A 12,742-nucleotide genomic window follows, 5' to 3' on the forward strand; every position below is an offset into this window, starting at 1 on the left:
CTGCTCTTGTTTCACCAGCAGGCTGCACAGTGCCTGGCACACAGCAGGGGTGTTGTTACTATTTGTTGGGTGGCTGTGTGATCAAGTTGAGGCAACTCAGAGGTGACTTTTGGGGGGAGCAGCAGTGCATAAAAAAAAGGTGCAAGTAGAGATTAGGAGAAGGAGATTTTATAGAGGTATAGGATTCATCAGGACCTGCTGTAAAAGTAGGAGTGGGTTGGAGGGATGAAGCTGGGTCAGCTGCTGCCAGATGCCCATGTATGAAAGGAGCAGTATTTCCCTGGGGCAGAGCTTCTCAGGGTTAAGCCCTTTTTCTTATACTTTTAACACACTTTAACCGCACTTAACCATGCATTTGGAGGGGATTATAGATTTATGTTAAATATAGTAGGATATAAAAAGGAGCTTTGTAAGGTTGCATGCAGGGTTAGAGAACTGTAATATCAGACCAGCGACTTTTTTTTTTTTTTTAACTTTTTCAAAGCCAGCATTGACTAAGCTAGGCATTTTGTTGAGCCTTCATTTTGGATGAATTACCTCACTGAGTCTTCACTGTGACCCCTTGGGGGTAACCGTTAGTCTTACTCCCATATCTTAGACCCAGGCATTGAGCCTCAGAGTAGCATGCTTAGGGGGCCCCACAGCAAATAGCGGGGAGATCAGGATTTGAACCCATCACCGCCTGAGATCCACCGCCAGCAAGTACAAGTGTGGGCCACTTGGAGGGAGTCCTCTTGCTACCGTGTGTGTTAACGTGCCTCATCGGTTGAAGAAGTCACGGTTGAGTCTAGGGATCAGTGACCGGGAAGTCAGGGTGCAGTGGAGTTGATCTTTTGCAGGAGGTAAAAACACTACTGAAAATGCCTCCAGGTCCTGCTTTGCATATGGTGCATGTGGCTTTGTGTTGGGCACCAGAAGATTCACAAGAGAACTGAAACCTTCTGTAGGGGTGCATTAGCTGGCAGAAAGAAGTAGCGGCACTGTTATCTTCCTGCCACCTCACTTATGGCTCCCAGGGCGTGTATTTGAACTCCCTTCTGTCACGTTTCTGCTTCTAGAATGCAGCTTCCTTCTGCTCACTTAGGTTGCCATCAGAGCTAGCTTATTGCCCTCGTGCAAACATGGGCCACGTTTCTAGGATGAGGAGTTTGGGCTAGGTGGTCCTCTACGTAGAACATTTTGTGATTGTCTCAGAGAAAGGCTGGACATGCAGAGTCAGCTGCCTGCCACCGGGCACATCACCGTGAGGCCAAAGGGAAGCCGAGCCCTGACAGTTGATGCCACCAGGAATGTGGGCCCAGCCCAGCACATTCTCTAATTATTATTTTAAGAGATAGTACACATCTAGACTTTCCCCTCATTTTTTGTGTTGGCAAAAAATCATGTTTTTGGAAGTAGCATGCCTACCAAATAAAACACCTCTGGGAGAGCTGTAATTCCCTACCATCCTCTGTGGTTGGTGACCTCTGGGGAAGAGGGGCTCCCAGTAGACCATACTCCAAATTCTGAAAAAACAAGGGAGGAAAGTTCTCCTTTTTTTCTCTCACTGGCAGTGATGATCTGGTACCGAAAGGAACGGCTGCTTGTGAGCTATCTTGAGGAAGCCGGTGTTGTGGAAAGACCAGAAGTTCATGGTGTAGGTCAAAGAGTTGAACGTCTTAACTGTATTGCCTGTTGAGTTTTCCAATCGAGTTAAAGAGTTTTAGCCTGTTATCGCATTGAGGGACTGTCTGTGGTTAGTTCAGAGGGTCAAACCCTCTGAAACTTAGCTTTTTGTTTTAAGACATGCTGGGGGAGGGGCAGGGCTCCAAGGTCTCCTTTATAAATTCTGTCAGCCAGGCTTTTACCATTACATTTGGATTGCGTGGTTGGAAATAAACTCAGTTAACTTGCTGGTAGGCCTAGGATACTATGGCCTTTCTCTCCAAGCCTTCTGGATTCTTTAGAGGTTTGATCTTTGGATTCTCTTAAATATCCCAAAGAGTAGGGTTGTGTGTGTGTGTGTATGTATGTGTGTGTGTGTGTGTGTGTGTGTGTGTATGTGTGTATCTGTATGTATACAACATGCATAACTATAGTTATATTGAAATAGAGATTTAGTCCAGAAGTTGTATTGTGATAGGATTTGTCATCAGTAGAAGGCTGGAGAATACATTTTCCAGTTGAGGAAAGTAGTGTTCAGCAGAGGTTAAGTGACTCCCCAAAGTCACCAGCTAATTAGTGTCAGAGTTGAGGCCAAAATCCCAGTGTCCAACACCCTGTCCTAATAACTTTGTATTGTAGGCTTTCCCTTATTATAGGCTTTGCCTTCCAAATCGGAGAATTAATGGCCTCTTGGGCACCTTACCTCCTTTTATTTCATCCCATTTTCTTGTTTATCCAACTGAAGCTGTGTTTGTTCTCTTGGAATTAATGTAGGCTGTCGATCAAGTGATATAAAGAGTATTTTGAGCATATTGTTCCATTTTGTCTTTTCAGTTTATATATGTAGCAACCAATTATAGCCAATTTACAGCTAACTATACACATTAAGAAGTTGTTGGCAAACATGCAAAAAAAAAGACTATAGGAGCTGGTTTATAATTTTCCTTGGCCTTTTTTTTTTTTTTTTTAATTCTGGAAAACGGTTCTAATCTTGCACAATCTTTCAGTTGTAGTAAAGACTACAAGATAGCATCGGGTCCGCCCCCCTCCCCCTTAGATTTCCTCCGTTAGAACCGCTTTCTTCATTTGTCAGCCCAGTTTTAAAATAGGAAATATCAGTGTGAACTTTGATCCACATGAAGCTTTATTTACGCGAAAGCATAAATCACCGGATCTGGGGTTTGGGGCCGTTAAATGCTTTTCTTTCTTGGGCTCTGTGATCAAGAATGCAGAACAATAAAAAGCGTGCAGCAAAAGAAGTTTTATGGCAGCTCTGAGAGCAGGAAATTAAGTTTCTTTACCATGCAGATGGGTGAAGGGCTGTTCTCTTGCGTCTTGGATCAGTCAGGCAAGTGAACGTCAGTTTATCATTTTAGGGAAAGGCAAACTGTAGAAATAGTTCCTGCAGTCATATGAACAAGGAGCCCACACAGATGACTGCTTCAGCTGTTTAACCAGGAGCACACTTCCTCATGTAACTTCTCTTGAAATACACTCTTTGTGTGTGTGTGTTTTTAAACAATGAAGACTATGTAATAGTATATCTGTAGCCACGTGTTGGTTTCTCATAAAGGTTAATTGGGAATAGATGAACCACAGACTCAGATGGCATCTTACCAGAAAAACCTTCTGTGTGTCCCTTTTTACACATACGACTTGTTGGCTCAGCTGATAGAGCACACCATCCCGTGTAGGTATCTGTGTATAACAGGAGGATCTAGGGAATGTGGCATCATGGTGCCGTGGGCTTTGCCTTTGGCTCTTCCACATTTGACCACCTACCAGCAGGGCCATGATTATTCTGTAACAGTTCTAACAATGGTTAAAACAGGTCCGATGAACGAATGGGTTGGTTGGTGATTTACCTACCGAGTACCTGCATAGCCTTTGGTTTCATCATGGCCAGGCTACTGAAGGTTTTTGTGGTGAAGATCTCCTTCCCTGCTCACTAGGACAGGGGTGCAAAGGAGATAAACCGTTGCACTGTAAACTCTTATCTTGGCTGTCGTTTCTGTTTCCTGGGATTTAGAGGGACGAATCCCAGGACTCGATCAGATTCATCGGGGATCTTTCCAAGTCGAACCACAAAAGGATGCGTGCATTGGAGAAACTCTGGTTCTGTTGATGCAGGGCACATGGGTTTATTTCCCCATTTATATGAATTCTGCTAAACTTTGCAGTAGAGAAATTAATTAGGAGTTGATGCTTAATACATGCTAATAATATCCAGTTTATGTGTTTGAGTGTGTATAATCAAGTTTATGTATTTTATATATGCAGCAGAGTAAGTTAATGTATTTTCGCAGTGATTTAATTCATTATGGTTTATAAAGTACTTTGAAAACAATATTAGTCCATTTCCTGTGCTTAACTGTCCAAAATCATGCATCTGCGGTGTTTATTGGGGTTTCTCCTTTGGAGAATATTGTAGCTTTTGAAAAGTGTGATTCCATTACAGGCGGGAAAATAGCCTTAATTTTGCAGAGCGTGTTTCGTTCACGGAGACTGAGGCTAACCAGTTGTCCACTGGCGAGTCTAGGACGTGGGGGTCCCACCTCTAAGTCGGAACACAAGAGCCCCGGTGGTTGTCTTGTTTGGCGTGGGGTGGGGGTGGGGGGAAGTCAGATGGTCGTTGCTATCCTGCTTTCTCTTTTGGCACCGTGCAAACACTCGAAGCGTATGATAATTGCAAATAGAATTTGGAATGGTGATGTATTCTAGAAGGGATGTAAACAGACTGCGTTGGAAACCGCTCCGAGAATACAGCGCCACTGCAGTAAGCCTGTCTGTCTTTCAGGTTGACCCCCTGTTTACAGTGCCAGCACCACCGCCGCCGATTTCCAGCAGCCTCGCGCCTCAGATTCTGCCCTCCTACTTTTCCCCGTCTTCATCCAATATTGCAGCACCGGTTGAGCAGCTTTTGGTTCGGACTCGTTCGGTGGGTGTGAATACATGTGAAGTTGGAGTACTGACAGAGCCAGAGTGTCTCGGGCCCTGTGAACCTGGGACCAGTGTGAATTTGGAAGGGATCGTGTGGCATGAAACAGAAGAAGGTAAATACAATTCACTTTTCTCTCTCTCCCCATGCCCTCTTCCCCGTGATGTATTTATTTACGTCCCCCAGTGAGGGGCCTTTGTCTTGTGGTCCTCAGAGAGGAAGAATATGGGTTTTTCAACTGTCTGGATTTCTGTTGAAATGACCGCATTCCCCCGTCTTTGTTCATGTTCATGGCTGCTTCTCCATTCAGGATGGAGGAGGTGTCCCTGGAAGTGGTCTGCGCTTTAAATGCTAGAAGGGAAAGTCTGGGAAGCAGGGTGAGGCTTTTCCTTCTCTTCCCCCCGGAAGGGATCATGGAAATTAGGAAGACAGACCGCTCTCAAGTTCACTTTCCCCTTGATGTGCCAGCCGATCTGTCTGTCCGACTTGGTGGTTTTGTTTGTCTTGACCTGTGTCGTTGAGGCTTGAATTTACCTGCCGAATTGAGCTTGGGTTCTTGCATTTGGCGAGGGCCGAGGCCGTGATGTAGCTGTGGCTGATTGGTGCTCGGAGTGAACAAAGCCCAAGATCAGAGGCTCAAACCCCAGCTGTACCAGTCATTTCTCTCCTATGACTGGAGACCTAGCCACCTTCCCTGCCCCTTAGCTCAGCAGGCCACCTGCCAAGGGTAATCCGGTCGTCACAAGAGAAATGGGTTAGGATTCATCTGTCACTGCTGTTAGAAATATAAATGCGGCATATGCCATCCCTACCGTAGATCCGAACGCTGGCTGGCAACATCTAGCACACGGTCACCAGGCCCATTGTGTTTCCGATGGCCAATGTCATGCACCGTAGAGGCCCACAGGTAATTAAAAACTAAAATACCAAGGGGAGCGCTGCATTGCTCCATTGGTGGAATGAGAGGAATAGAAAAGGTGAGGAAGAAATGTGCCCCAGGCAAACAAAGGAAAGTGTAGAACATAGGGGAAACCCTTTCTTTCCCTCCAAGCTATGTTGGTCAAGGACAAGGGAGATGACATGTGTCGGTATCTTAGCCAGCTGGGAGAGGAATGAGGGCAAGAAGGAGTTTAACTAGAAATCCGAGACTCAGAATCACTGTTTAGGTCCTTCTGTATCAAGGTGAGAAACCAAGGGCTGAAACTCACGGGAGGGAAAGTAAAATATATTAAAAAAAAAAAAAAAAGAATGAAAATCAGATGACAGGTGTCTCAGTAATTATCAGAAGGAAGAAAGCAGCGCACCCCATCTCAAGGTAGAAAAGCATAAAATCGTGGGAGAATCTTCGAATTCTGCGTATTGCGTTAACTATACTGTTGAGGGATAGATTTTGTAATTGGATACCAAATTTTGTGGGTAGCATCAATAAGGAAAAATCACTATAGAAGAAGGAACCAGAGAAGGTGAGCGAAAGCTGGAAGACATAGGCAGAGATCTTTTGTGTGCTCAACTGAAAGTAGTGGTTCCCATTTGCTTTTGGCTTTACAAATGGCTGGTGTTTGGGGGGAAGTAGGTTGGCCACCCTCTCTGTACTTTGAACAGTGCTCTGCAGCCAGATTGGGAGGAGTCGGTGGAGGAGGAGCTAGAATTCACATTTTCCTCTCTCACTTGTCTGTTTAGAAGCCGTCCAGTGCCAGGAGTGGGTCCCATGTGGGGAGCAAGCTTTCGTTCTAGTGCCTCTCCTTGGGTTGTACACCCTTGGCCTTCTCAGATTTTCCCTGAGAGCAGAGGTGGTAGCTAATGCTGTCTGCGAAGAATCAAGACATTATAAGGTTGTAGCTAATTAGCTTAGGGTACCGATTATTCAGACACAAAAAGATTGGGAAAGGCTAAGATTGAATTTCCATAAACTAGAAAGAAAGATTTTCTTGTACTTGAATCACTTGCTCATTTGGCTAAAGTGGCGCCTTGCGCTTACTTCTCAGCTATGACTTAGCGCCTGTCGGTTTATTGCTGGTCATGATTTTATTTATTCCTGTGTGGAACAGGACCGAGTTCCTACAGTGTGACCCCACTGGGTGGCAGATGTTGTAAAATTAGCTACAAACTTTCTGGAACGCCTGCAAGTCTTGGGTTATTTTTTTGATTCACTTGGAAGTCTGCTTGGTTTTGACTTGAACCTGAGCTGCTAATGAAAGACGGAGTTCCTCAGGAAAAAAATGTATTCAGATACTCCAGTTAACTCTGGGCAAATGGTTAAAGAGCTCTATGGTATTATCAGGGTTACTATTACAATCTTTTATTATTTCTGTTTGGTTGTGATGCATGCAGCATGCACAGCCTCACCAGTAGCACCGTGTTCTCTGAGTCACCCGTCTCCCAAGTCCATGCACCCTGCCCCGGTGTGCTGTGATCCCTCTGGCCATGGGTGTGTCCCCTATCCTCCTGTGACACACTGATAGCTTTCCGCGCTTTTCAGACACAGGAGTGGAACCTCCTGTAGTGCCAGCCTTCTTTTTTACTGCCTCACATTTTCCAGTATTTGGAATGTGTGGATATTGAGTGTGGTGACACGAAGGAGCCCAGGCTCTTAATAGAGTTATTCTTGTTGCATAAATTAAACTTCCAACCTCCACAGAATCCGAGAACCTGCCTTTGTGAAGGCCTGGGTCCTAAAATGTGTGTTTAATGTGCAGCGATTCTCAAGAGCATTCCATTTGGTTTTTTCCCCCATTACAGTGTGTTTCAGGCTCTTGTACCAATTTAAAAATTAAACCCACTTGACCATTAATTTTTCTCTTTGGGGGAAAAAACAAAGAGAGACAAAGAGAGAGAGAACAAGCACATTTGGAGCTAGTTATTTGGCAGAGCTAAAAGGGCCGAGTTTGGGAAGAAGCGGAGGGGAAGTGAAGCCACCATGGTTTTCTACTATGGGTTCATGCTAATGACAGGCTCCTTGTTGAGGGCTCGGGAAAGGGCCAGTTGCCTGGGACTAATGGCCTTGGAGATGGAGTTGAAAAAAGAAATCTCTTCCCTGGTATTTTCATTTTGAGATTATTTGTATACCTGATAGCATTTTTCACAAACTGAATTTGTTATGTGTATTCATGGTGTGTGTGTGTGTGTGTGTGTGTGTGTGTGTGTGTGTGTATTAGACCCTAGAAATTTCAGGAGCTGGTATCTTTGCAGTCTTTGGGGGAATATTGAGTCTTCTTGTGATTTTTTTTTTTTTGGAAGGTAGTTGGCAACAGCAGGGCTGCAATATGAAATCCGCATTAAATTCTGATTGCTTCTTGTGCGTGGAATCCTCATGTGGGGAGGGTTCTTACAGTCACGGACTTTCCCCTTAGTGTCGCTGCCAGGACGTGGAGTCCTGGTTGCCTGAGGATCAGACTGTCCTCAGGAGTAATGCGTTACAAGAGAAGTTCCCTCTGGAAATAATTAGTGGGTTTCAGAGCGTGCTTAATAGGAGAGAAAAACTATTACTGCATTTGGATGTTTAGTTATCCTACTCTGATCTCTCTTTTGTAAGGTGAGTTGCATAGGAGCAGTGACGTATTGCGCAAAATTACTCTCAGATGTTGGAAAGAATTTCCTTAGCTTTTCATTCCTGACATTTGGGACACACATGCCTTTGTATAGTTATTTGTTTGGAAATTTACTCTTTTGGGGGTGGGGGTGGGGGTAAGGGAGGTAAAACCGGAAAAAACATGGTGTGTACAGCAGAGTGTGTAAATACGTACATGTTGAACTTGGCTTTTTAGCTTGTATGAATAGATTTTCCTTTGGATTATTATTAAATCATACTTCTTAGTGGGCTTTTCTCCCCCTTCCCTATCCAAGAACATACTTGGTTCAGCTGTGCCTGTACTTCATTGTCACATCTGTCATTTACTATGGCCTTTAAAACATGTATAGGTTATAGGACTGGGGTTCTCAGCTCTGTCTGTGCCTTGGAATCCCCCAGAGATCTTTTAAAACATGCCCAGGTACCACTTCCAGGCATTCACTTGGTCTAGGATGGCAGTTTGATCTGGTTGGGTGACCTGACATTAGTGTTTTGTTTTTTTTTTTTCCAAAGCTCCCCAGGGGATTCTGATGTGCAAACAAGATTGAGAACCACAGTCTCAGGGGAAGGAGGGGATGTCCTAACCCTCTGCAAGCTACTTGACCTTTTCCCTTTAAGGAAGTCACTGTGTCATTGCCTCATTTTCTCAGGTATAAAATGGACAGACCTGCTCTATTTACCTCCCAGGGTAGATAATGTCTGGAAGCTTCAGTCTGGCAAGTGAGCGTCGTTGCTGAATCACTGTGCCAGTGAGAAAGAGGGTCCAGCATTTGGTCCTGAACCTGGACTTCACAGAGGTTAAGAACGACTAATTGGTACCACTCTTCCTAATTTATTCATATGGTAGGGTGGACCAGTGGCAGCTTCATTTCCGTGTGGTCTCTGCTGGATTATTTTTGAAATCATTCAGAAACCCAGAGTATTAAAGAGAGTTAATAAATAGCCAATGGAAAAGATTGTACTCGCAGCATCACAGGGAGCTTTCAGAGGGGACAGTGAAAATGCAAATGGTAGCTTATGAAAGTGGTTTTTTAGAGAAGACTTTAGCACCTGGTGTAAGAGGAAAAATGGTTCTTTGTATGAGGTTTTTCATCTAATGTTCTATGTGTTTTCCAAGAACAGCGATCTTGGGAATTGATGTTTTAAAGGTAATTAATTGGGGGAAGTAAATGATTCTCTTTAAACCACTGGAGATATTCTTAAATTCTTCTGCATCTCCAGAGTCATAGAGAGGATAGTGTTTCAATGTGCAGTGTAGGGGTTTTCACGTTCATTCATTAAAAGGCAAATGATCCTCTAGAAATTGACATGGATCTGACATAGGGTATTTTTACTCCTATGCTGCAGTATTGATTTACTGAACTTATTACTGGAAAAAGAACTTTCATTTTAAATTTTGATTTAAGAAGAGATTAAATATGAATCCAGGCTCACTTTGTGTTTTCGGTGTCTGAGCTCGGAACTCGTGCAATGCCTTTTTTTTTTTTTTTTTTTTTTTTTACTAAGTGCAATGTTATTACTTACTGAGGTATTTCCCAGTGATTTTTATAAATTCAGCTTTGACTCACAAGGCAAGTAAGCTGTCCACTTTCGCTTCTGCATTTTATTACCCGCCACACCAGTGATGATTGTAACTCTGCAGCCATAGCGAACTTGGAGATTGCTAATGAGCATGCTCCTCCTGGCAGTAATGTGCTGAATGGAGGTAAATCAGCTCCTGGTCTATGAGTTTGGCACATGAGCATAGTCGGTTAATCACTGTGCTACTAAGAAAAAGCATCCAGCCTTGATCTTCAGCATGAGCTCCCAGAGGTTTAGAGGGCTGGAAGAATTATTAGTTAGTGCCACTCTGTGTATTGGCCATAAACTTGACCCTCAGCATCCTGGGCAGCCTTGCAGTGGTGGTTGTCAATGAAAAGTTGAGATTCATCACCACTGGTGGCAGAGGAGCTCAAATGGTGAGCCTTTCAAAGTGTGCATGTACCATCTATTTTTACACGCAGAAGTCAACCAAAATAGAACACCATATTTGTATATTTGCTGGACCGTATACCAATTTGGTTACCTCTGATTATTCTGTGTCCAATGGTGATAGTTTTTTTTTAAATAAACTTGGTTTAAGGATGTGATTATAAATAACTATAAAATGTATCAAAGTATTTGTTCTTTTTAAGATTACAGAAACTCCTGTTACCTGATTTATAGAAAAATCACAAATTAAAACTGGCCAAGTCTTTGTAGTATGTAGTCTATAAACATTTGTGAGTGAAGGGGAGTATAAGGAAGGAAGGGGAGCATAAGGAAGGGCAGAGGCTTATCTGGGCCGTCTTCCTGGGTTTGCTTTCCTCTTGGACCTACCTGTTTGATGCTTTCCTGATAGGGCCACCATTTGCACATGATGAGTGATGGTGTGTTTTTCTGGAAAGCAATACCATGGTAACATTACCGCTTGTCAGTGTGAAAAAGAGGATGCTCTTAGGTAGGGTTCAGCTTCATGTTTTTAGACCAAACATTTTTCTTTTGTGTCATTTGTGTGTATATTTTGGTGGTGACTTAAGTCATGAAGCCATCAGCTTTAAACTCACTTTATTTCATTTATTTATTTATTATAATATTTTATTTATTTATTCATGAGAGAGAGAGAGAGAGAGAGAGAGGCAGGCAGAGACACAGGCAGAGGAAGAAGCAGGCTCCATGCAGGGAGGCCGACGGTGGGACTCAATCGCAAGATTCCAGGATCACGCACTGGGCGGAAGGCAGGTGCTAAACCGCTGAGCCACCCAGGCATCCCTAAACTCCCTTTAAAGGCCTTTCAGTATTACCTTTTTAGGTTGGTTGGTATTTGTAGCTAAACTTCTATGTGAATACAGAATGTGAGGCGTGTAAAACTCAACTTTTCTTTAGACTTGAACATAGTAAAAGATTTAAGAAGTTGTCTTACAAGATTTGCATTTGTAGTGTTGTCCTCCCTTGATTTATCTTCTCCCTATAAGAGAGAAGATTTCTCTGAAGTTTACCAAGATTTCTTTGGTAAGAAGATCTTGAAAGTGTCTTAATATTACAGCGACCTTGAGTTGAAGATGCATTTTCTAATTTCAAAATGGAGATACTCTCATTGTTGCAAAGAATAGCTTTTGGCCCACCTCCGCTTATTGATTAAAAGGATTTCGTTGATTTTTTTAAATAGAATTTTTATGACAGCTTTATTGAAGTATCATTCACGCAGCATACAGTCCACCCATTTACAGTGTATAATTCATTGGGTATTTTTTAATGTACTAAGAGTCCTACAACCATCACCACAATTAATTATAGAGCATTTTTATGATTCAAAAGAAACCTGTACCCATTGGTACTCACTCTCTTTTGCTTGCCCCGATCCCAATTTCATTGATCTAATGCATCTTTGTCTTTGATTCTTTATTGTTTTTATGTGTATTTTATGGATGAGAGGAAAGGTTGTTTTATTGAGTGCTTGTACCAGGCATTGTGCTGGACATGCTTGCCAGTTAATAATTTCCTTAAAACCTTAAACACAGTCCAAAGTAAACCATGATAGTCCGTATTTTCATGAAGGAGACTTAGAAAGGGATTTACCTGTGCAAGACCGCACACCTGTTTGGCCTTGCAGAGCCCTTCCTTGCTCTTCACACCTAGTCTCGGGATTTCCCCTGAACACAGGTTCGTGTATATTTCAGAGTGCTCTTTGGAAAGAAGAGAGTTTGATGTTACATAATAATTGGAGTTTTTATTTTATTTTTAAGCACAGAATGATAGGAAATTCTTTATAGTGCTAGCATCTGATTTTGGCAGGAGTAACTGAATCTGCTTCATCTGGGTTGATGTATACAAACCATCCCTTTCTGCCCCACTAAGCTGGAAGCTTCTTTAGTCCACAGATCCCATCTGTTTTGTTCACTGTTGGATCTCTAGCGCCTGGCACAGAGTAAGTGTGCCATACATATTTGTTGAATGTTGAATAAATTCACAGAACAAAGTGATATGGTCTTGATACCTGTTTAAGTTTGCATAGTATAGCTTTCTAGTCAAGAATATGTTACTTTTGAATTAAGTTTGGCCTAGACAATCTGGAAAATATTGCTCTGGAAATCGACTTTGTCACTGATTTCCTTTGGAGGGGTGGGGGGGAATGCCACTATAAAATCTGATTACACTGTATTAAAATTCACCTTCCAACTTTGCTCTCCTTAGACCAATCTCAAAAAAAGGGGGAAACAAAATGATTTGGTTTGTTTTTTCTTTTCTGACTTTCATTTTCTCAGTATGGTTTTAATTTTCTGATGTTAGAAGGAATACCTGGCCATTTTGGGACATCCGCAGGGCAGAAAACACCTAAGAGGTAGAAGAAAAAAAACCCATCCATAATCTCACTGTTCAGGCAGTTTCTTTAATTTGTTGGTTTACTCCTTTTTTTGCTTTTTAAATACATTTTTAAAAAAACATAGTTGAGATCATTTGGAAAATAGAGTTTTGAATACTTTTTCTTTTAATCGTGACATTAAAACAAGCATTTCTGATGTTATCAAAACATTTTCTGAGATGCATTTTCTGTTGATATAAAACACATTATG

The 12,742-nt window shown here is 42.6% G+C and overlaps 1 protein-coding gene across 5 annotated transcripts in view; it reads left to right on the forward strand.

The window, feature by feature from the left end:
• ZNF608 (zinc finger protein 608) overlaps positions 1-12,742 on the forward strand; it is a 111,369-nt gene that overhangs the window by 49,389 nt on the left and 49,238 nt on the right. For all 5 annotated transcript variants that reach the window (XM_041762193.1, XM_041762194.1, XM_041762195.1 and 2 more), the window contains one exon: positions 4,442-4,697. In XM_041762193.1, the coding sequence (XP_041618127.1) occupies positions 4,442-4,697 (256 nt within the window). The remainder of the gene's footprint in view (positions 1-4,441; positions 4,698-12,742) is intronic.

This window comes from Vulpes lagopus, chromosome 7, assembly GCF_018345385.1.
Source record: "Vulpes lagopus strain Blue_001 chromosome 7, ASM1834538v1, whole genome shotgun sequence".
Classification (NCBI taxonomy): Eukaryota; Metazoa; Chordata; class Mammalia; order Carnivora; family Canidae; genus Vulpes; species Vulpes lagopus.